This window comes from Euleptes europaea, chromosome 17, assembly GCF_029931775.1.
Source record: "Euleptes europaea isolate rEulEur1 chromosome 17, rEulEur1.hap1, whole genome shotgun sequence".
In the NCBI taxonomy this organism is placed as follows: domain Eukaryota; kingdom Metazoa; phylum Chordata; class Lepidosauria; order Squamata; family Sphaerodactylidae; genus Euleptes; species Euleptes europaea.
This window is the reverse complement of record NC_079328.1, coordinates 27,013,438-27,036,450: the sequence shown is the minus strand read 5'-3', so window position 1 is coordinate 27,036,450 and position 23,013 is coordinate 27,013,438. Positions and strand designations below refer to the sequence as shown.

At 45.6% G+C, this 23,013-nt stretch overlaps 1 protein-coding gene across 1 annotated transcript in view; it reads left to right on the top strand.

Moving 5' to 3' along the window:
• CPNE2 (copine 2) overlaps positions 1–23,013 on the top strand; it is an 83,152-nt gene that overhangs the window by 12,737 nt on the left and 47,402 nt on the right. Inside the window, exons 2-3 of the mRNA XM_056862216.1 lie at positions 6,937–7,116; positions 9,675–9,749. Coding sequence (XP_056718194.1) covers positions 6,937–7,116; positions 9,675–9,749 — 255 coding nt within the window. The remainder of the gene's footprint in view (positions 1–6,936; positions 7,117–9,674; positions 9,750–23,013) is intronic.

Here is a 23,013-nt window from a genome sequence, read left to right as displayed (position 1 = left end):
ACAAATCTGCCTTTCTCCCAGATAATGGGGCTCAAGGTGGGTAACATCAATAAAAACAGTGTGAAACATTAATCCCTGAAAACTAAAGAATTAAAACTGCCATTTTTTTAATGTCATGGGCAGTCATGTGGAATCAGTCATGGATAGGGTTGCCAGGTCTCTCTTCCCCACCGGCGGGAGGTTTTGGGGCGGAGCTTGAGAATGGAGGGGTTTGGGGAGGGACTTTTATCTCTATCACAATAGAGTCCAATTGCCAAAGCGTCCATTTTCTCCAGGTAAACTGATCTCTATTGGCTGGAGATCAGTTGTAATAGCAGGAGATCTCCAGCTAGTACCTGGAGGTTAAGCAACCAAAAAAAAAAAAAAAAACAACCTGTGCCAGTAATAAGTAAACTTCAGAAAAGAGGCAGCACGAAGGCTCCTAAATTGATGGTCTGAAGATGGTAAATTTTAAACCGCAAAATGTCATTTATTTATAGGCAATTACAGCATTACCTCATGCTGTTGCCAAGACCATGAACCAAAAATCAAACAGTTTAAACATAAATTGCTATCTGAGGATCTAATAGTCAGATAGCGATTTATGTTTAAACTGTTTGATTTTTGGTTCATGGTCTTGGCAACAGCATGAAGTACCTGGAGGTTGGCAACCCTTGTAGTGAGACAGACAGCTAAACCCTGGGGCCTTTTTTTTTTTTTTTGCTGCCGAAAAACGATGCGGGAGGGAAGGAAGAGAAGGCCGAAGCCCGTGTTGGTGCTGTGCCATGCTCCACAGCTGATTTGGTGCCCCCTTCCAGCAGTTTTCAAGATGAGTCCCAATCAGACGTGTAATGTGGATCGTGTTGGGGGAACCCCCAACCCAACTTCTCAGGTTCTCATTACAGATGCAAGGTCCCAGATGCAGTCTTTGACATCTCCAGGTAAAGGATCTCTGGTACAGGGCCTGGGGAAGATCCTTTCTCTGCCAGAGACCCTGGAAAGCTGCTGCCAGTCAGAGTAGCCAGTGCTGAGTTAGATGCACCATTGATGTGCCCTGTTGGTTTGTATGATATATTTTGGGCCCAACCCTGTCCATCCGTTGGTTAGGCCAGCCTTGATTTTGCAAGTGTTCTTAATTGGACAGGAAACGTAAGGGTCCATAGGTTCTGAGAGTCAGCAATGCCTTCCCCCGCACTTCATTTCCTTAAGGGGAATTGTTTGGCTGCCTTCTTGCTGTTGGTTCATTTTTATAGCACACAAAAACAAAGCTCCGAACCAAGTCATGCAAGTTTGTTATGAGACAAAAAGGGCACTTTCACACATGCTGACTAATCCACTTTCAATGCACTTTGCCGCTGGATTTTCCTGTGTAAAACTGCAAAATCCACTTGCAAACAGTCGTTTAAGTGCATTGAAAGTGGATTGAAAGTGCATTATTCAACATGTGTGAAAGCACCCAAAGAGAGATGGTATCAGGGAAACAGGACAAAATAATCACAGTCCTTCAGGGTGCTTGTTTTTCTATGACCCCCACCCCCGAAAGGCTATACACCCTTTAGCACGTTGAACCAAACCTACCACATTAAGTATTCATGTCTTAATGTACCACTTGTTTCCATTTTAGAAGCAAGTGACTCTGTGTGCAAAGATTTCCGGGTGGGAAAAGGGCGCCTGAGGTGAACATATGGAGAACGGTCATAATCCAGTAAAAGAAAGTCCCTTGCTTTCTGGACAAGCTCCACTTTGTTTTTGCTTCTGGAAGGGAACGAAAAGCGATACGAGCGGGTTGTATGGTAGCGCTGGGTGGTAGAGGTGTGTATTTAATGAGTTTTCTCTGGGTACCAGCCAGACCTTGACCCCTCTGAACACAGTTCATTTTCAGAGTGGGGGGAAGGTATTGGGGCCGAAGCAACTGAGTGGGCCTCAGAAATGTCATAGTTTTCCAGGGCCTTCCGCCAAGAAAAGCGTGTCAGGACAGGAGGCCCTTGTGCATTTCGGAGCTTTTTGGCTCAGACAGTAAAGAGCTGCGTTAATCCAAAAGCTCCAGCCCGGCACGCACCGCACCTCGCTTGGCAATCGGCGCTCCTCTGGGCTCGCGTTCTTTTCGTTCGAGTTGCATTTGACGTTTTGATAAAATCGCTCCTGCAATTTTCTGTGTTTAAGAGCTTTATCTTGGGATGATTGAAGCGGAGTGGAAATAGGGCCGCTGCGTCACTTTTTCCTTGAAGCACTTTTTTTTTTTTTTTTGCGGCACGGCTTTGTCCTTCCCAGGTATCTCAGCAACAAGACTTCGGAAGGCTAATAAGAGAGGTGCTGGAATGCAAGCTTTGTCGGGAGCCAGGGTAGGGTTGCCAACCTCCAGGTACTAGCTGGAGATCTCCTGCTATTACAGCTGATCTCCAGCCGGTAGAGATCAGTTCACCTGGAGATAGGGTTGCCAGGACCTTCTTCGCCATCAGCGGGAGATTTGGGGGGCAGAGCCTGAAGAGGGCGGGGTTTGGGGAGGGGAGGGACTTCCATGCCATAGAGTCCAATTGCCAAAGCAGCCATTTTCTCCAGGCGAACTGATCTCTATCGGCTGGAGATCAGTTGTAATAGCAGGAGATCTCCAGCCACCACCTGGAGGTTGTGCAACCGAAACAAGAGCTAGTGCCCCAAATGTGACTACTGGAATTCTCAAGCACTTATGGCAAAACAGACAAAAATATGCTGATAAGGCAATCGTTATATTGTAATTTCTTCTTTGAAATTATTTGTGTATATCACTGTTTTGCATTTTGCGGTTTGTATGCACAATATAACGATTGCCTTATCAGCATATTTTTGTCTGTTTTGCCATAAGTGCTTGAGAATTCCAGTAACCACCTGGAGGTTGGCAACCCTACCTGGAGAAAAGGGCCGCTTTGGCAATTGGACTCTATGGCATTAAAGCCCCTTCCCTCTTCAAGCCCCGTTCTCCTCAGGCTCTGACCCAAAAACCTCCCACCGGTTGTGAAGAGGGACCTGACAACCCTAAGCTAGGGTGCTCTCTGACCAAGAAGTAGCGTGACAATACCGCAGGTTTGGGAATTTGGCCCTGATTATGAGTGCCTGTGGTTTTTGCGTGCACAGAGCTGTCTCTTATCGTTACTTCTCAGCTAGTATTGCCTCAGCCCATGTGTTGAGTGGCCAAGGGGCATCAGGTGTTGTGCAACAACAGGGTCCTGAGAGAGGGTTACTGAAAGGTAGGCCAGACGATATTGGTAGAAAGTTTCAGAATTGGCCTTGCCACTGTGAAGGGATTTCCAGGACAGGCATCCCTACGGTGGCAACTCCAGATTGGGAAATTCCTGGAGATTTGGAGCTGGAGCCTGGGGTAGGGTTGCCAGGACCCTCTTCACCACCAGCGGGAGGTTTTTTGGGCAGAGCCTGAGGAGGGTGGGGTTTGGGGAGGGGAGGGACTTCAATGCCATAGAGTCCAATGGCCCAAGCGGCCATTTTCTCCAGGGGAACTGATCTCTATCGGCTGGAGATCAGTCGTAATAGCAGGAGATCTCCAGCTAGTACCTGGAGGTTGGCAACCCTAGCCTGGGGAGGGACCTCATAGGGGTATAATGCCACAGAATCCACCATCCAAGGCAGCCATTTTCTCCCAGGCACCACCCCAAATCTCCAGGAATTTTCCAAGCCAGAATTGGCAGCCCTGATGCAGTCCTGTCTTCAGTGGTTTTAGTGACCTGCTTCTCCTTTCAGAGCAGACATGTTTGTGAGCAAGGCCAGCCATGGAAGTGATATTTGGTTACTGATCCCTTCAATAATGTTACATAATCATGTTTATTTAATTATTAGTGCATTTTTATCCCATCCCTCCAAGGAGATTAGGGCATGGTTCTGCCTTCTTCCTTTTTGTCCTCAGCACATTCCCCCCCCCCACCCGTACCTTACCTCTTCTGTAGCGTGTGGTGTTTTTGAATGCTTGCACTAGTGTTGTAGAATTATAATGTGGGTGTCTCCAAGCCAAACATGATTTTAAGAATGGAATCAGAGAAGAATGGAATCAGAATCAGTTCTAGACATAAAAGCTTTAATAAAGAAGCGATGCATATCCAGGAAAGACATTACAGTTAACATACAAAGCACACCTATAGGTGGAAAGAAGAGGGACAGATCCCAAGTGGATCTGAAACCAATTCCCTCCTCTTCTACTCCATGGCAGGGGGCTCAGTCTTTTATAGGAATGGAATAAACAACATTCCATTTAACTCTTGACTCTCTCCCAAAGTCATGATTAAGAGTGTTTAGAACTAGATGTCAGGCTGACCCTCTAGCAGGGCTTTGCTTTTGCCAAGTACATTTATTTCCTTAAGATCATGTTCATATTTATCCCTTATTAGGACAGAGTTTGTTATTTGGAGTCTGGAATATGTGAGAAAGGGTGTTAGAGAACGTTTTGCGAGGCATTACGGTAATGAAAATCTCTTAGCCTTTTCTTTGGTCAATCTTGCAAGGGCTTAACTAGGTCTTAACTAATATTTTCTACCACACTAGCACGGGAAATCTAGTTGGGTACCCAAGAAACTGTCATTCTTCCCACTTGACTTTTTCTAGGGATGCGAGTACCATTAAAGAGCTAAGCCAATTACATGAAAGTGAAACTTTGCTGTGGCTCTCTCACTCCCCCCCCAGTTTCCCCCTCCCGCCTATAGTTGAGCAGGCGCCAGCTAGGCAGATGGAGCAAGCGGCATCGGTACCAGTTCTAGGAAGAGGCCCTGCGCTAGATCCCCGCAAAATCCTGCCACCGGCGTGACAAGAAGTGGGAGGTGTGAGGGATTTTGCCCCTTCTCCTCTAACTGGTTCAGTTTTAAAAGTGAGCATGCAGAGAAGAATTAAGGCACTCTCTCAAGCCAGGAAAGCGGATAGCGTGGAAGTGCGTTCTGGCATCCGCAACAGCTCTGGCATGCAGTAGATGAAACTCACCGAATATTGGATGCTGAGTTTGGAATGGCACCCCCCGCTTGGGCTGTCTCCAAAACTGTTTGCATTCAGTCGCTTCTGACAGAGGGGAGGAAAAAGAGAGGGACAACCAACAGTTTTTTGTTCTCTCTAAACGTAAGGTGTGTGAATGTCTCTCATGACTAAGAGGGACCTGGTTTCCATATGAAAACCTGGCCAAGCAAGGGACTTCGAACAAAAGGAAGACAGGAAGGTGCCAGAGAATTTTAATCAGCAGCAGTTTGCCAGGAGAAGAGAATGGAAATGCTAGGCAAATAAACACCTGGGCGCATTTAAAAATTTCTTCGGAAAAAACTGTGTAGTTTCTGACCCTCAAGAAGAGAATAGGCCTCAGCAAGACTGGGTCACACAGATGCCACCTGTCCTCCCACACTAACACTGTATGCCTGGAACCCGCCCTCCCCAGCCAGCCACATGGGGCCATTTCTCTCTTCCCCTCTCCCTTTCTCTCTACTCCTCTTCAAAATTGACCTATTTTGTGAAGCTTTTGGCTTCATGCCATTGTTCCTATCCCGAATCACAGCTGACCTTCAGACTATAGATAGGGTTGCCAACCTCCAGGTAGTAACTGGAGATCTCCTGCTATTACGACTGATCTCCAGCCAATAGAGATCAGTTCACCTGGAGAAAAATGGCCGCTTTGACAACTGGACTCTATGGTATTGATGTCCCTTCCCCAAACCCCACTCTCCTCAGGCTCCGCCCCAAATACCTCCCGACGGTGGCGAAGAGGGATCTGGCAACCTTATCAATATACATGTCCTTTCCCCCTTCCCAGAAAAAGTTTCTGTTTGTTTGTTGCAGTTGGTTCCAAGATAGCTACTGAGTGGTACGCTGGTCCCCTAAGAGCCTTTATGGAGCAGACACATGGGGTTGGGGGGCACTGGGATGTCACTGTACTGTTATAGGCCAATCCAGAGCAGATCTGAAAGAAATACCAGAAAAGGTTTTCAGTAGCATATTACACATTGAAGATTGATCCTCATAACCAATAGTAATCAGACTGTTAGCCCAGCTTGGTCATTTTCAGGGTGAAGAAAAGTGTAACATAAATAGAGGGCTTCCCGTGGGCCTGTCGATAACAGTGACAATCTGATTTCCTCCCAACCTTTGCAGTTTGCACTGCAGAGGCATCTAAAGCAAATCAAAAGGTGGTTCCAATTGTCAGTGTTTCACCACCTTCCCATTCACCATGGGTCAACTACTTTAAACTAAATTTAAGTGCTGCATGTTTATTTGTTCATTCATTTATTGTTTTGTTTTTAAACATTCAGAACTGCTTTGGGGATTGGGTCATGGTTTCTTGGTAGGGTTGCCGGGTCCCTCTTCACCACTGGCGGGAGGATTTTGGGGCGGAGCCTGAGGAAGGCAGGACCAATGCCATAGAGTCCAATTGCCAAAGCGGCCATTTTCTCCAGGTGGACTGATCTCTATCGGCTGGAGATCAGTTGTAATAGCAGGAGATCTCCAGCTATTACCTGGAGGTTGGCAACCCTATTTCTTGGTGATAGGGTTGCCACCCTGGGCTAGAAAATTATTGGAGATTTGGGGGGGGGGGAGCCGGGAGCCTGGAGATGGCAGGGTTTGGGTAGGGGAGGAACCTAAGTGGAGTATAATGCCACAGAAACCACCCTCAAAAGCAGCCATTTTCCCCAGCAGAATTTATCTCTTGTTGTTTGGAGATCAGTTGTAATTCCAAGACATTGTCAGACCTCACCTGGAGGTTCGTCAACCCTACTTGGTGATATGTGCTGTTCTTCACTGGACTTTTCTCCAAAGCTGCAACATTGCTCTTTTTTTCTTCCTCTCAAAGCTCCACTTTGGAGAGGAAAGGTATGCTTGGGGTGAATCCCGTAAAGGTGCTTGGAATCGGCCTCATTGTTCCAAGAATGTGTTTCTTCCCCCTTATGTTTTTCAATGGACCCATTGATTAGCTCACTTCTCACTCTCATGCTTTCCTTGTAGATGGACAGGACAGAAACAGCCGTGAACAACCTTAACCCAGCCTTCTCCAAGAAGTTCGTCGTCGATTACCGCTTTGAGGAAGTCCAGAAGCTGAAATTTGCCTTGTTTGACCAAGACAAGTCAAGCATGCAGCTTTACGAGCATGACTTTCTGGGGGAGTTTTCCTGCACCTTGGGAACGGTGAGTTGTTGCTGCATCCCAGAATGCCCAAGTGTTTCACCTCCGCTTCCTTCAAGCATCACAGGCCCTTTAGCAAATTGATCGAACAGTTCGGGCAATGAAAGAAACTGTAAAGCTGCTGTGTGTAAGGGGGCTGTTTCCACCTGGAGACAAGGCTCCCGGTGACTTTCATTGCCACTGCAAATGCAGAGCCATTTGTGTTGGCAACAGAACGTCTACAAGGAAGTTTCCATCGCACTTCCTTTGCTTCAGATACCACAGTTGCTGTTCTTTTCTCCCACAGGCTTTAAAAAAATATTCACAGTTGCAAGATTGTTATAACAGTTGCAAGATTGTTATAATGCTATAGCCATAATATACATGTTCCCAACTTACTTCTTAAAAAAATTGAAACTCCCAGAGCGCTTCTGGTCCCCAGGTAGAGTTGCCAACTGCCAGGTAGTATAAAGTAATAGTATGAGGCTCTCAATGCTTATCAAAATCTGTTTGTTGCAGATTAGCAGCCAGCCGGGCACACTGAGAACCTGAACCACTGAATAATTCTATACCTTAGTTGATGGCAAATAAGGAACAACAATATATGTGAAGCTATTGGCTGAAGAAGCTGCCTTTGGTAGTGAAAGCACGATTGTTCATCCGGAAAGCGTTTCCATTTTTTTCAATATGCTTCCTTCCATGTTCCCTTGAAGAAGTTGATGATTGAAACAAAATTTATAGAAGAAAAGAAAAAGTTATTAACTGAACTGAAATATAATTCATTTTGATACTATTGTAGCAAAGAGATATAGCTACTTCGTTTCTCTGTCTTTATGTTTTGTATTGTCTTAGTTGTCACATTGTATAGAATTGTATTAATTTGGACACTCTGTACGTATTCACCACATGTTTGTAACAAGTATAATATAGCATTTTGATAAGCATTGAGAGCCTCATACTATTACTTTATACAGCCTAGCCCTATAGTATTGGTGTTTACCTTCTCTAGCTAACTGCCAGGTAGTAGCAGGAGATCTCTTGCTAATTCAACTGATCTCTAGCCGATAGAGATCAGATCACGTGGAGAAAAATGGCCGCTTTAGCAATTGAACTCTATGGCATTGGAGTCCCTCCCCAAACCCCACCCTCAGGCTCTGCCCCCAAAATCTCCTGCTGGTTGAGAAGAGGGGCCTGGCAACCCTATCCCCAGAACCTGGCAGTGACACGAGGGCAGTGAATGATGTAGTTAGGCCCTTGCGCCTGGAAAAACACAATCTAAAAGCCCTCCAACCCCACACAACTCTGAATCAGGCCCCTGTACTCCTGTTAGCACAGCCTTCTCAAGGGACTGCAGCACCTTCGTAGCAGCTCCTTTGTAATGACCTCTGTGAATATTTTTATCCAAACCTTCTCTTTGAGAAATTAATTTCTTTTCTTTTTTTAGTGTAATTTTTTTTATTTTTATAATATAAAACAAAACAAACAAATACAGTAACAACAAAAAAACATAAAAACAAAATACAAGAGTATCAATTATAATTATACAAAGTTATAAAGTTCAACAAAGCAAAAATACCCTTTTGACCCTCCACCCACCTTAAAAAGTGACCCATCACCTGACGTCCGCAGAAGTGTCTAAACAGTTTTGAAAGTTGTTAATAGTAATAATAGAAAAGTAAATAAACTTGTTTCTATAACTCACTAACTAAAATAGTAAAATCCATTTTTGCCCGTTTATCCCAATATGTGATGGCCTTTGCCCAAGTTTTTTTGAATTCTTCCATATCATTTCCATGTAGGAATTCTGTTAATTGGCCATCCTCATATACATCCATAATTTCCCTCTCAGAGGAGTTAATTTCTGAAGCGGGGCGTGAGGAGAATGGACAGTGCGCTGCGCTGAACGTTTTGTGAGGAGTTTGCTTGGTTGTATTATGACCTTTACTCCTTGGCTTTCTTAAGATTTTCCTTAATCCTTCCTCTTATCCGGGGGTCTGTGAGCCTAGTGACTAGCCTTCAATGTGGATAATTTGGCAGCGGAGAATGTCCGATTTTTCGATCTTTTTAATTTTGCGTTTACGTCAGACTGCTGTCGGCTTAGTTGGGTGGTTGTGATGCACCTGATTAATTCTGTGGGGGGATTATGAGGAGACACTGGCTCCTTCTGTGACCCCCTAGCAACCTCAGTAGCCAAGTGAACTAGAAAACCAAAGAGTTGGGGGCGTAAATCCCTTGGCTTGAGGCATGAGCTGCCTGCCTGATCAAGAAGAAAAGTCTGAACTATGTTATGAAAATATCCCCTGTGGAGCTGTACTATAAAAATGTCTACTCCATTGTAGTCTTTCTGCCTCTCTTCTCAGCAATTGGCAAGCCTGAATGTTTTCCACACATCTCAGATTAAAGTGATTGAAAATGGACTTCAGAACTGGGCATATTGAGTCCACAGCACGTCTGAGGCTACCCAGGCAAACATGTAATTGAACAAGGATCTTAACCATGCTGGATGTCTTACTCTTTAGAACAAACTTGGTGAATGCCTTTTAGTATGTTACACACTTCTGTTTTCTGTTCTTTTTCCTTAGATTGTCTCCAGCAAAAAGATGACAAGAGCCCTCCTTCTGGGAAATGGGAAACCTGCTGGAAAGGGAATGATTACGGTATTGTATCTTGGAGAAGGCTTGAATTCTGGATTTAAATCTCAGTTCTGAAGTTGGAAATCATTCAGCAAAGTAGAGCATTGTTTTGGCATTGTTTTTATTTAAAAGGTGTGCTTTATTTCTTTTTTTATCCTTACGACGTGGGCAAGGAAGGTTGGATTCATAGCAACTATGTCAGGGGGATGGAGATACATGTGGGAGATGTAAGGCTTGAGCTGTAACTCTCCCAGGTAGGGGAAAAAACATACTTTGATTACCAGAAGTTACTTTCAGACCCCAAGTATATCCCTCTTATATTTCACTTGTATGATTTCCTCTTCTGTCTTCTTATTACATGAAGCTCCTCTTCTGCTATTACACTGACCTTGCAAAAGAAAAAAAATACACTTTTGGGAGGGATACAAAAATGCCTGATGATGACTTGAAATGAGCGCCAAGCTAGACGTTCAGGTTTTAAAGAGAAGAGTCGGTTTTCTCAAAGCGGCTTACAACTCCTTCCCTTCCCCTCCCCACAACAGACACCTTGTGAGGTTGGTGGGGCTGAAAGAGTTCTGAGAGAGCTGTGACTAGCCCAAGGTCACCCAGCAGGCTTCATGTGGCGGAGTGGGGAAACAAACCCAGTTCACCACATTAGAGTCTGCCGCTCACGTGAAGGAATGGGGAATCAAACTCGGTTCTCCAGATTAGAGTCCGCCACTCTTAACCACTGCGCCACGCTCCCAGCACAACACAGCAGCTGTAGGGAATGGCTTTTAAAAAATAAAGGAGAACCCAAATGGGCTCAGAACATTGCCATAGGGGGAGGAATGGCCTGCCCTCCCCCAAGTCATTTTCCTGCACCAAAACAGTGCTGGGGGGTTATTTCCCCATTTTTGCTCCTCCATATGCACAGAATATTCCACATAGAAGCAGCAAAAATGGGGAAATAACTCTCCTCAGAACTGTGTTTGTTCAGGGAAATGACTTGGGGAGGGCAGGAACCTTTCCTTCCCCTGTGGTGGCATTGCAAACTCCTTTGGGCTTCATTTCCTGCAGCAACTGGAAACCCAAATTTGGTCCAGGAAACCCAGACCCAACTCTTCAAAACACCCAGCATCTGTAGAGTTTGGCTTTGAAGAAAGGTGGGTCCATGGGGCAAAGGTGAATGCAGAATTTTATGGCAGGGAGAAGGTCTATATGTGTGTCTGGGCTTCCACATGCATAAGGAACCCATGTATGGGCATGACTTGCATAGCAGGAATGCGCCCGCACATTATTCATTACACTGAAATGTTTGGGCTTGGAATTTCTATTTGAGAGTGCAGAATTTGGGGTTGTTCAGCAGGGTGATCCATAGGGTTGCCAACCTCCAGGTACTAGCTGGAGATTTCTTGCTATTACAACTGATCTCCAGCCAATAGAAATCAGTTCACCTGAAGAAAATGGCCGCTTTGGCAATTGGACTCTATGGCATTGAAGTCCCTTCCCAAGCCCTGCCCTCCTCTGGCTCTGCCCCAAAATCCCCCACCGGTGGCGAAGAGGGACCTGACAACCCTAGTGATCCAGAGCTCAGGCTTATTGGCTTGTATCCTACCACTCAGCTCAGCAAAACTGGGCGCCTACCTCCAGCTGAAATCAACACGTCTCCAGTTTAAGTGTGTGTGTGGAGGGGGAAGTAGGGTTGCCAGGTCCCTCTTCGCAACTGGTGGGAGGTTTTTGGGGTGGAGCCTGAGGAGTGCGGGGTTGGGGGAAGGGAGGGACTTCAATGACATAGAGTCCAATTGCCCAAGCAGCCATTTTCTCCAGGTGAACTGATCTTTATTGGCTGGAGATCAGTTGTAATTAGCAGGAGAGCTCCAGCAAGTACCTGGAGGTTGACAACCCTAGGAGGAAGGCTTCCAACTTTGCTGAATGAAGTTGCACCCAGGCCATTTGTCCTCAGTCTTGAGTTATGCCTCACAGCACTCCAACAGTATGCAAGAAATCCAGCCACATTTCAACATTTTTAAGCTGCAGCAATTTGGCGGAAAAAAATTCCTACACTTTGGTTTTCCACACTGGGAATAGCTGTTAGGCTTTTCACTGGAGGGTATCTAAAGTCGTTACATGATTGCAATAAAATCTTATTATTCTTGTACATGATTGCAATTTTTAAAAGAAACCATATGTAATTATATCAGCATAAAATCATATAGAAAGACGCATACCCAAACACTAATACATTTCCTGTTCAGATTGTTGTGCACTCTTCCAAGAGACTGCACCAAGAGAAAAGGCCTGATTTGTGAGGATGTTAGCCAGCCTGTTCCTTGTGATACAAGGGCCAGAACTTCCTACCTAGCAACAGGTCTCTTAGCAACAAGTTGTCTTCTCTTGGTCACAAAACTACGCCTTTTCCCATTGTAGACGTACTTGGCTAGTTCTGCGACTGAACAGAAGCAATTTCAGCTTCTAAAATATATACTTACAAAAATGAGGAAATGGGCAGCTTGTTCCACACCTACAGAATAAATATAATGAGTTCATAGGGTGCTGTGATGTTGTACATATTTGACTGGTGGTCCTTACATAATACCCTAGAGTTCACCAGTAGTTTTTCTCATTTCCTAACACGGTATTGCAAAATAAAATACGGAGGAGCTAGAAATATGTTTGATGTTTTAACCACATTTTGAACCACAGGCTATTTTCTTTTTCAGTTTTACTTTTAAAATGCAAGCTGGAATGTGGCTTGCATCTTCAACCGTAGAAGCTACCATGGTGGAACTTTCCAGGACATTTCTTACTTCTGTATTTGGGCGCATATGTGCAGGCATGTACATACAAACAATTTGCAAAAGGGAGCTTTTGCATGGTGACAGTATCAAGGGGTTCTGCATTAAGGTACAGGCACCTGATTTCAGCAAAGACTGTTTAAACAGAAATACAGGAACCCCACTGTCTTCTCCTGTTGGCTCCAGATCTTGTAGCTGGATCAATACATTTGTCAGCGCATGCCATCCCCCATTGGTCATGGTGTGGCTCTTAGTGGACCCATGACCTGGAGGAATGGCGTGTAAATGCCAGCTTATCAAGTGGCATCTCTGCATGGAAGATGTTGTAGAGTCCTTGCTGCCTTTGTGACTGTAGCAGCTCTTTGCTTCAAACAGGCACTGTTGTACAAATGATGGAGGCCACAGTCCAGCACAAACAGTCATAAGGTTTTGTATGTGGGGATCGGGATTGTGCCCGCAGACAGCTTCCCCAGCTTCCATGCAGTCAAGGCCCTTTTTGCATTGGGGGAGGGGACTAATTATGAACTGCCGCCCTGTTTTTTAAAGGTATGAATTGTGCGTAGTTGGCAGCGCATGCAGAACTGTGAACACCTGGAAATTCAGAGCAGAGTCAGCAAGCATGATAGCAATTTTGTCTGTGGGTTTTTAAAAAAAAATTATTTTAATTTTTACATTTATAACCCGCCCTCATTCCCAGCAAGCTCGGCTCAGAGCGGGTTACAGCAATATGATATCAAGCAACAATTAAAACTTACTTAAATCTCCATTAAAACACTGTTCCATAATAATAATAAAACAAGATGGCATACAATAGTCACGAATAATCCTAAATAATATTAAATAGTGGCCATTGGAAGAACCTGGCCAGGCAGTGAGCCCCCCATAAACAAATTGTGGGGAAGTTTGGGGAGGCCAGCAATGGTGACAGTGAAAGGTAACCTGCGGCTGCCCTCAGTTGTAAGCCTGGCGGAACAGTTCTGTTTTACAGGCCCCGTGGAACTCATTTAGGTCCCGCATTTCTCATTTCTAGGCTCGGTGACTACACAGACCTATTGAACACATGAAGCTGCCTTCTACTGAATCAGACCCTTAGTCCATCAAAGTCAGTATTGTCTACTCAGACCGGCAGTGGCTCTCCAGGGTAGAGGCAGAGGTCTTTCACATCACCTACTTGCCTAGTCCCTTTAACTGGAGATGTCATGGATTGAACCTGGGACTTTCTGCATGCCAAGCAGATGCTCTACCACTGAGCCACAGTCCCTTCCCTGTTGTGTGTAGATCCTTCACTGAAGATCCAGTTTATACTCTTTGAGCCCCAGGTGATTCCTGCCAGGCCTTGCTCTTGTCCTTAGCCTCAGGCAGTTCCACAAGGACCAAATGGTTTTCCCCATCCCTGAGTCTGTCTTAACTGCATACCCTTGGACCTGGCAATGCACAAGGAATAGGTTTACTTAGCACAGTTCTACGTGCACGAGATTTGTGGAACCCCTGGGGCTTTCCTCCCTAGATATTACAGTGCCCAGAAATCGGTAAGTGATCTTGGGCAAGCGAAAATGCAAGTGGGGATACAATATGCTTGACTTAGTCCAAGTGGTCACCACTGTCTTTTTCTTCCGCTTGCATTTGCACAAGAGCTGTAACACAAGGGAAATTTTTTGCTGTGGATCCAACCCAGTGTTTCCCCTTACAGAAACGCTTAGCATGTTATGATGATGTAACAACTATTAGAACTATAACGTTTCCAGAAAGCTTTGAAATCATGGACAAAACTGGGGTGGGGGATGTGATGTTACTGCATTGCCAGTGATATCGTGACCCCTCTTTGGGTAATTCCTCCACCAGTTGCCAGCCTGGGGCTGGAAACCCTAGTTCTGCCCCAGCAAAAGTTCATTGAACTTTTTAAAACGTCGCACTGAGAGAAAGACAACTTGTGTACATAAATTTGCAGAGGGACAATACCCTGCTGTTATTTATTTGAAAATATTTTTGCTGTTAACAAACATCCCTAGAGACACAAACTCACAGTTTGAGAACAGCAGAACTGAGCATCTCAGAGGGTATCTTTCAGATTGAGTGCTGAGTCCCATTGGGAAGATGGAAAGATTAGCCTGAATAATCTGTATAGAAGCCTCTGAAACCCCATTAAAAATACTTTTTCCCTTTAAAAAATCACTTTAAATTCTGATTTTTAAAGAAACCATTGATTTTGCATCTACCCTAGCAGACCAGCTTTACTATCCCCCCCCCCGCCCCTGTGTGCGGATTAAAGCATTCTTTTCCTCTCCTGAACATCTGATAGCTGATATTCCCCCCCTTCTTGGTCTGTTTTATTTCAGTGGGTTTGTTTTGATGGCTTTATTCATTGTACACTGCCTCGAGGGCTTTATTATCATTTTTAATGATGTGGAAAGGTGGGATATAACTGGTTGGGAGAACACCTGATAGATATCAACCTTGCTGAAGCGAAGCATGACTGGATATAGTACCTGGATGGCAGGCTTCCCACAACATCTCCTGCCTTGAGGGCCACAATGAAGGAAAGGAAATAAAATACCAACTAAGCAAATAAATAGATGCATTTTGGGAGTGTTGCAAGTAGATTCTTCCCCTGTAATATGGTGGGGGTCTAAATAATGTTTGTAAGTGCCGATAAATGCAGCGTGCAGCAGTCAAAGCAGCTGTTGTTAATTTTAGTCCATCTGGATGGTGAATTGGAAAGTTTGAATGGATGCCTATTAATTCCTGTTCCTGTGGCTAGAAAATCTCAATGGCGTCTTAGCCAGTATATTACTGATCACAGATTTTGCCATCTTGAAACTCTGTGTCCAGATGCTTCTTGAGCAGGTGGGCGTGAACTTGACTCTCCCATTGCCAAAGAAGTGGGTGGTATAATGAACAATCCTATCCCCACTGATTTGGGATTAAGCCCCATTAAACTCTGTTGTGCTTCTAAGTGAGAGTGCGAAGGGGGTCACCCTCCAAAGAGGGCCCCCTTCCTCAGTATTTGCAGAGCAATCTGTGTGTGCTAACCTAGAACAATGTTGTGCACTGGAAAAGGAGGAATCCCCCCCATTTAATTAATTAATTAATACCCCCCACCATTTAATTCCTTCTCAATGGAAGGGCAGAAATAAAACCCATTATCTACATCGACTGTGGTGTCACCTGCCAGGTGAATGTGAGAGATTCAAAACAGATAAAAGGAAGCATTTCTTCACACAGTTCATTGTTAAATAGCGGAACTCCCTGCCCCAGGATGTGGTGATGCTGCCAACCTGGAAGGCTTTAAGAGGGGAGTGGACGTGTTCATGGAGGAGAGGGCTGTCCGTGGCTACTAGTCAAAATGAATACTAGTCATGATGCATATCTATTCTCTCCAGGATCAGAGGAGCATGCCTGTTACATTAGGGGCTGTGGAACACAGGCAGGACAATGCTGCTGCAGTTGTCTTGTTTATGGGCTTCCTAGAGGCACCTGTTTCCCTCCAAATACCTCAGTGAGTGCTAAGGTTCACTTTTTTGAAGTTTGTTGTCTGACAGTTGTTTCCTTTCCTTTTCCTTTTATCCCTTAGAAGCTCTTTGATCAATTGATCTTGAGCAGCATATATCTAGTGTTGGAGGGATATAAGGACTGAAACAAATCTTGCCACTGACAATGTAGCCTTGGGGTCCCTATCACTTAGTAAAAAAGTTGTTTCCTAAATGGATTCCTGCTTTAGTTCCATTGCTTTTCCCCCCATTGGGATATCTTTTGCCTTCCGAGAGTGAGTCCAGCCACTCAGGGATCACATACTGAATATGGGAATTCCAAACGATTACCTAGAGCCCCGTGGTGCAGAGTGGTAAGCTGCAGTACTGCAGTCCAAGCTCTGCTCATGACCTGCGTTCGATCCCAACGGGTTGGTTTCAGGTAGCCGGCTTGCACAGGGGACCTTTACCTTTAGAGGCACCTGGTTGGCCCCTTTGTGAACAGACTGCTGGACTTGATGGACCTTGGTCTGATCCAGCATGGCCTTTCTTATGTTTTTATGTTCTTATGAATGTGGCCCCTGATGGTAGTTTCATGCCCAGTATTTAAGATTTCCAATACTGCAATCCTTCCCTCTGTTGCAGTGATTAGTTTGATGCATTCTGTGTGCCAGGAGTTCAGGAGGAAGCAGAAGACGCACACACAATATAGTGGGTAGGACCAGCTGTGATGGTCAGAGCATGGGCACTGCCGCACACAATTGACAGCATTCCTTTGGAACTCCCTGGCCTAGAAAGTTCCCATTATCCCCTTGCATTTGGCCTTCCAATGTTCTCTTAAAGCTGTTTTGTTCTAGAGGGAATTTGTAAGATTTAAATTGGACTTTTCTCCTGGTGATTCTTACTGAAGTTTTTTATTAGTATATTTCTGTTTTTTATTATTGCTTGCCATTGTGCTTGCTAGTACTTGTTTTGATGTTAGGATATTATCTATTTCCCAAAGCATCGCTTATTAATGTCCTTATGTACTGCTGATGTTAAAAAGGTAAGGGGCAGATCTTAATAAACCTCAGAGGTCATATTTTTCAGCTGGACAAGGGCAGAGGAGCCAGCAACTTTGTCTCTGTGCCCCCTGACCCAAATCTTATTCCTCTTGTATTTATTAAAAGATGGAAGTCCCAGCTTTACTCATGAGCCCAGAACTCTTTAACCCATTCTTTCCCCCGCCAGTGCAAACAGCAAGAGGGGCTTGGCCAAAGCCTCTACTCACTGAAGCATCAGTTCCTATGGAAAAAAAATGGTTGCTTTGGAGGGGGCACTTTATGGCAGTATACCCCACTGAGGTCCTTCCCCTCCCTAAACCCTGCCCTCCCCCCTAAATCTCCCGAAAATTCCCAACCTGGAGCCGAGTAGTGACTTGCAAAACCTTCTACTGGAATAAATGTTGTTAGTTTTAAAGGTGCCACTGGACTTCTGCTTGGTTTTACATTTTGATCTGCCCTTCGACTTCACTGTTGATTTCATAGACTAACAGATAAAATGTCAGTCATCAATACATGTACTGCATGATGCTAGTTCATTGACACATGATAATGTGGAAAAACCTGCATACCTTTGACTGGGAAAAATTCAGTGTGATGAAAGAGAAAATGGCATATAAATAACGGATTGTGGGGTTGATTTTCCCAACAGAGAAGCAAAAGCCAAATGGGTTTGCAGGATCCAAGCAGTCAGGATGAAAACTTGAGAAACATCCCTATCCCTTCCCGAATCTGAAGGCCAAGCTCTCGGCAGGTCTTTTGTCCAGATTGGGCCTGCTTTGTGATGCAAATTGCTGCCCGCTCTGATTTGCCTGTGCCATGGCGGGCTTTAATCCCTTTTCCTGATCAGGTATGCTCGATTAATGCCACTTCTTCTCAGCATGGCTTCCCCCTGCACACAGTCAGTTGCCAATCAAGCAGGAAATTGTACTGGTTGGAAACAAGCCTAACTTGCATAAATGTTTTTTTTCCCTAGTGCCTTGGCAAGTTCAAAGCCAGCTGCCGAGTTGTGAAACTAGTTCACAGTTCAAGAGTTCAACAGAGGCCTTTGTTTTCCCACCCAGTGCCCTGTATGGAACAGGAGCCCTGATCTCCTTGCAGGTGGGGAGCTAAGGTGGATGGCTTGCGTGGTGTAGTGGTTAAGAGCGGTGGTTTGGAGCAGTGGACTCTGATCTTGAAAACCGGGTTTGATTCCCCTCTCCTCCACATGAGTGGTGGAGGCTAATCTGGTGAACTGGGTTGGTTTCCCCACTCCTCCACATGAAAGCAGCTGGGTGACCTTGGGCTAGTCACAGTTCTCTTCGAGCTCTCTCAACCCCACCTACCTCACAGGGTGTCTGTTGTGGAGAGGAGAAGGGAAGGTGATTGTAAGCCAGTTTGATTCTCCCTTAAGTGGTAGAAAAAGTCGGCATATAAAAACCAATTCTTCTTCGTCTGTATCACCTTGATCACAAAAGCTTTGAAGCTACTTACAGAGCAGAATATACTTAAAGGCAGGGGTTGGTGGAAGGGTCATTGTTAGATTCCATAAGTCATGTGGTTCATATCACTAAGGTTGCCAACCTCCAGGTGGTGGCTGGAGGTCTCCCGCTATTACAACTAATCTCCAGCTGATAGAGATGAGTGCACCTGGAAAAAATGGCCACTTTGGCAATTGGACTCTATGGCATTGATGTCCCCTTTCCAAACCCTGCCCTCCTCCGGCTTTGCCCCCAAAATCTCCAAGTATGTTCCAACCCAGAGCTGGCAACCCTACATATCACACACAGCAAGCTTGGGTGGGCAAGTAGCGTGGCCCACATTCAGAATCTCTTACAAAATGTTTAATAATTAAATATATGTGGCTCGGAGAGCAGTGCCTTTCTCTGCCCTGGCCCCTGCCTGGTGGAATGGCCTCTCTAAATGAGACCAGGGCCCTGTGGGACCTTATGGCTTTCTGCAGGGCCTGCAAGACAGAGCTATTCCAGCAGGCCTATGGTTGAGGCCAGCTTTGGTTCTTTTTTCCATCGATTGCTGGCCTCTACCCTGCCCGACCCCTGCTGAAATTACTACCTAATAGGGGTTGCAACATAGCAAGCCTTACTGTGGCAAGTATGTCGCCAATTATGTGTGCCATCTTATACTTGACATGGGTTTTCTATATATGGATTTGGGGAGGACAGATTTTAATCATGTTTGATTGATTTTATTGTGTTTTATTGTGCAATGGGCATTGTATAAGCCGCCCTGAGCCTGGTTTTACTAGGGTGGGCAGGGTAGAAGTAAAATAAATTTAAGAAAGATGTAGACAAACTGGAACGTGTCCAGAGGAGGGCAACAAAGATGGTGAGGGGTCTGGAGACCAAGTCTTATGAGGAAAGGTTGAAGGAGCTGGGTATGTTTAGCCTGAAGAGGAGAAGACTGAGAGGGGATATGATATAACCATCTTCAAGTACTTGAAGGGCTGTCATATAGAGGAGGGTGCCGAGTTGTTTTCTATTGCCCCAGAAGGTCGGATCAGAACCAACGGGTTAAAATTAAATCAGAAGAGTTTCCATCTAGACACTAGGAAGAATTTTCTAACAGAGCGGTTCCTCAGTGGAACAGGCTTCCTCGGGAGGTGGTAAGCTCTCCTTCCCTGGAGGTTTTTAAGCAGAGGCTAGATGGCCATCTGTCAGCAATGCTGATTCTGTGACCTTAGGCAGATCATGAGAGGGAGGGCATCTTGGCCATCTTCTGGGCATGGAGTAGGGGTTACTGGGGGTGTGAGGGGGGAGGTATTTGTGAAATTCCTGCATTGTGCAGGGGGTTGGACTAGATGACCCTGGTTGTCCCTTCCAACTCTGATTCTATAAATAAATAAATAAATAAATAAAGTTGCTGAACCCACAGCTCTCTCCAGTTGTAGCTGTAGAACCATCCTCTGGACATCCATGTTGCCCCAGTGCAGCAGACAGGTGATTTATATCTCCCTCCTTCGGCTAGCTATTTTAGTGGCATTGAGGATCAGATGCCTGCTTCCCCTAATTCCCCAATCTCCACTTTGGCTCCCCTTACAGCAATTTATATCAGACCTCTCAGTATTGTCTCTTCGCTCCTTTCCCCGGGCTCTGCCTTCTTAAGCCTTTTGCTCTCCTCTGTTTACACGCTTTCCTCAGATTGCTAGGAACAAAGTGGAGTAATAATGGATGGCTTAGTTTGAGATGAGGTGGGGGGAGTAAGACCTTTGTGGTTTCGAGCCAAGATGGAAGCGCTCTGCCTCCCTTTCTCTCTCCCCACCGCACTAGTGCTGAAAGAATGACTGTTCTGCCTTCTGAGTGCTTTCCCCCCTCACTGGCTTGTCTTTCAACAGTGCTGCTTCAGGTGTCCCCAAGGTAGCAAAAGCTTTAATGGAGACATTCTCTTAAGAAAGCAAAAAAGGCTTGCAGGCTGGCATTCCAAATGCACACAGGGCACAGCTCTGCCACGGATGCTTGGCCTGCTGATCAAGGCCGCATCTCCCTAGCATATGTTTGGATGGCACATTTGATTTGCTGCCTATTCCATGGTCTTTGTTAGGAGTAGATTGCATATCTTAATCTGGAGCAATTGGATTCATCTCCTGAACATCTAGAATCCTGACTTGAGGCTCAGATGGGAGCAGATGAAGCCCTGAGGGTGGCAATGAAATCCTTGCTGAACACAGAGCCTAGGGGGTCCCAACCCCCCCTGCGCAAGTTATTGGAAGTAATAGCAAGGAGAACCCCAGGAACCATTAGGACAGATTGAAGTCAGTAGAGAACCTTTTTAAAGTGGGCTAAACTTTTGATGAACCCCCATTTTGGAGGGGGACCAACTTCACCAGCAAGGCGTAGTGGTTAAGAGCGGCGGACTCTAATCTGAAGAACTGAGTTTGATTCCCTGCTCCTCCACATGAGTGGTGGACTCTTATCTGGAGAACCAGGTTTGATTCCACACTTTTCTACACGCAGCCTGCTGGGTGACCTTGGGCTAGTCACAGTTCTCTCCGAACTCTCTCAGCCTCACCTACCTCACAAGGTACCTGTTGTGAGGGGGGAAGGGAAGGTGATTGTAAGCTGCTTTGAGACTCCTTATGGTAGAGAAAAGCTGGGTATGAAACCCAGCTTTTCTTTTTGTAGAATGCCATATTTCCTGGTCTTTTATCATATTTGCCCTCACAACAATCATGTGAGGTAGTACGCTGTTGTTCCTGTTCTATAGGTGAAGAGCTGGGGCTGTTAGAGAGTGAAAGCCAAGGTCTCACAGTGAGGTCATGAGGACTTCATCAGAGCTGCTCTTAAGCAGTGGGCTACAGCCAGCTAAACTAACTGGAGACAAAGGGTGGGGGGCTGATGGGCTGCTAAGCCAGGTCCACAGAAGGTCGCAGTTTCAGGCTAAGATCCAGCCCTCCAGCTAGGACAAAAAAGGGGGCAGAGAAGAACAGAGGTACAAATAGGGTTGCCAGTTCTGGGTTGGGAAATTCTTGGAGCTTTGGGAGGGTGGGATATGGGGATGGGAGGGGCCTCAGCAATGTGTAATTCCATAGAGTTCACCCTCCAAAGCAGCCATTTCCTCCAGGGAAACTGATCTTGGTCATCTGTAAATCAATTGTAATAGTGGCAGATCTCCAGGTGCCGCCTGGAAGTAAAGTTACTGGTACCAGAGAAACCTACAAGCAAAGAGACCTGGGCTTGGAATCCGTGTAGTCTGCCCAAGAAGCAGGCAGTAGGAACTGGGTAGCAGAATACTGGCTAAAGAATCACTCTTGGAACTTGAGCCTGGAGCTGCTCGAATGCCTGCTGGTTTGGCTCATATCCTGCTTGCTGGTCGTGAACAGGGAGCCAGTTTTTTGATAAACAGTTCAGCTGCTTGTCAGTCTGTTAATGGCTGTTCAACAGGTTGCCTCGCTGTATTTCCTCCTTACCATCTAAAACAGTGCAGTTGGCTTTTTTCTCATGCGGGTTCTTGCATGGTCCATCTGAGTTCTGTTAACCTTGTGGCTGCTCGTTAAGGGAACCACTCCGCAGCCAGTTGTCTAAACAGACATTAAATCAGTAACAGATCGTGTAGATGTATGCTGTTCATTATTTAAACCCTACCCTTCCGTGTTCATCTGAGTTAATTCCCCAATAATGCTTATGGCTGCCAATCAGTTTGAATCAGCAGCGTCTTTGCGCAAATACAGTTTTTTGGGGGGAAACCCGATGCAAAACTTTTCGGTTGGCGTTTGTTGGGCATGAACAGAACAGACCAGGTGATTGGCTCATGCCTGATCAATACCTTCAAATATAGTAACTTTGACAGTCGAACATGTGTGACAAAATTTGCAAATCCCCACTTGAGCTAAGGCCAGGTTGACTGTTCTTGCTGAAAAAAAGTTCCCACATCTGACCTGGAAGTATTTGAAGTCAGGGACAGGTCAGGAGAGGTCAGATACGTCAAGGGAAACCAATCAGCTGCCTGAGGGGGTGGGGTCCGGAAGAGTAATATCATCCCGTTCTTTTTCTTCTCTACAACTTTGAGTGGCTTACCTTGATGGGAAGAGGATCCTGCTATGCAAACCAGTAAACAGCCCCCCCCCCATACACCTCTGGTGATCAAACTCTTTGGCAATGTGAGATGCGGTATATCATCATTTCAGCGTCGTGTTGTGGTTAAGAGCAGCGGACTCTAATCTGGTGAACCGGGTTGGTTTCCCCACCCCAACACATGAAGCCTGCTGCGTGACCTTGGGCTAGTCACAGTTCTCTCCGAACTCTCTCAGCCCCACCTCACAAAGTGTCTGTTGTGGGGAAGGGAAGGCAATTTTAAGCTGTTTTGAGACTCCTTAGAGAAGAACCAATTCTTCTTCATGACTCTCGCTATAAAGATCTTAAAAAGGTAAAGGTCCCCCGTGCAAGCACCGGGTCATTCCTGACCCATGGGGTGATGTCACATCTTGACGTTTCCTAGGCAGACTTTGTTTACGGGGTGATTTGCCGGTGCCTTCCTCAGTCATCTTCCCTTTACCGCCAGCAAGCTGGGT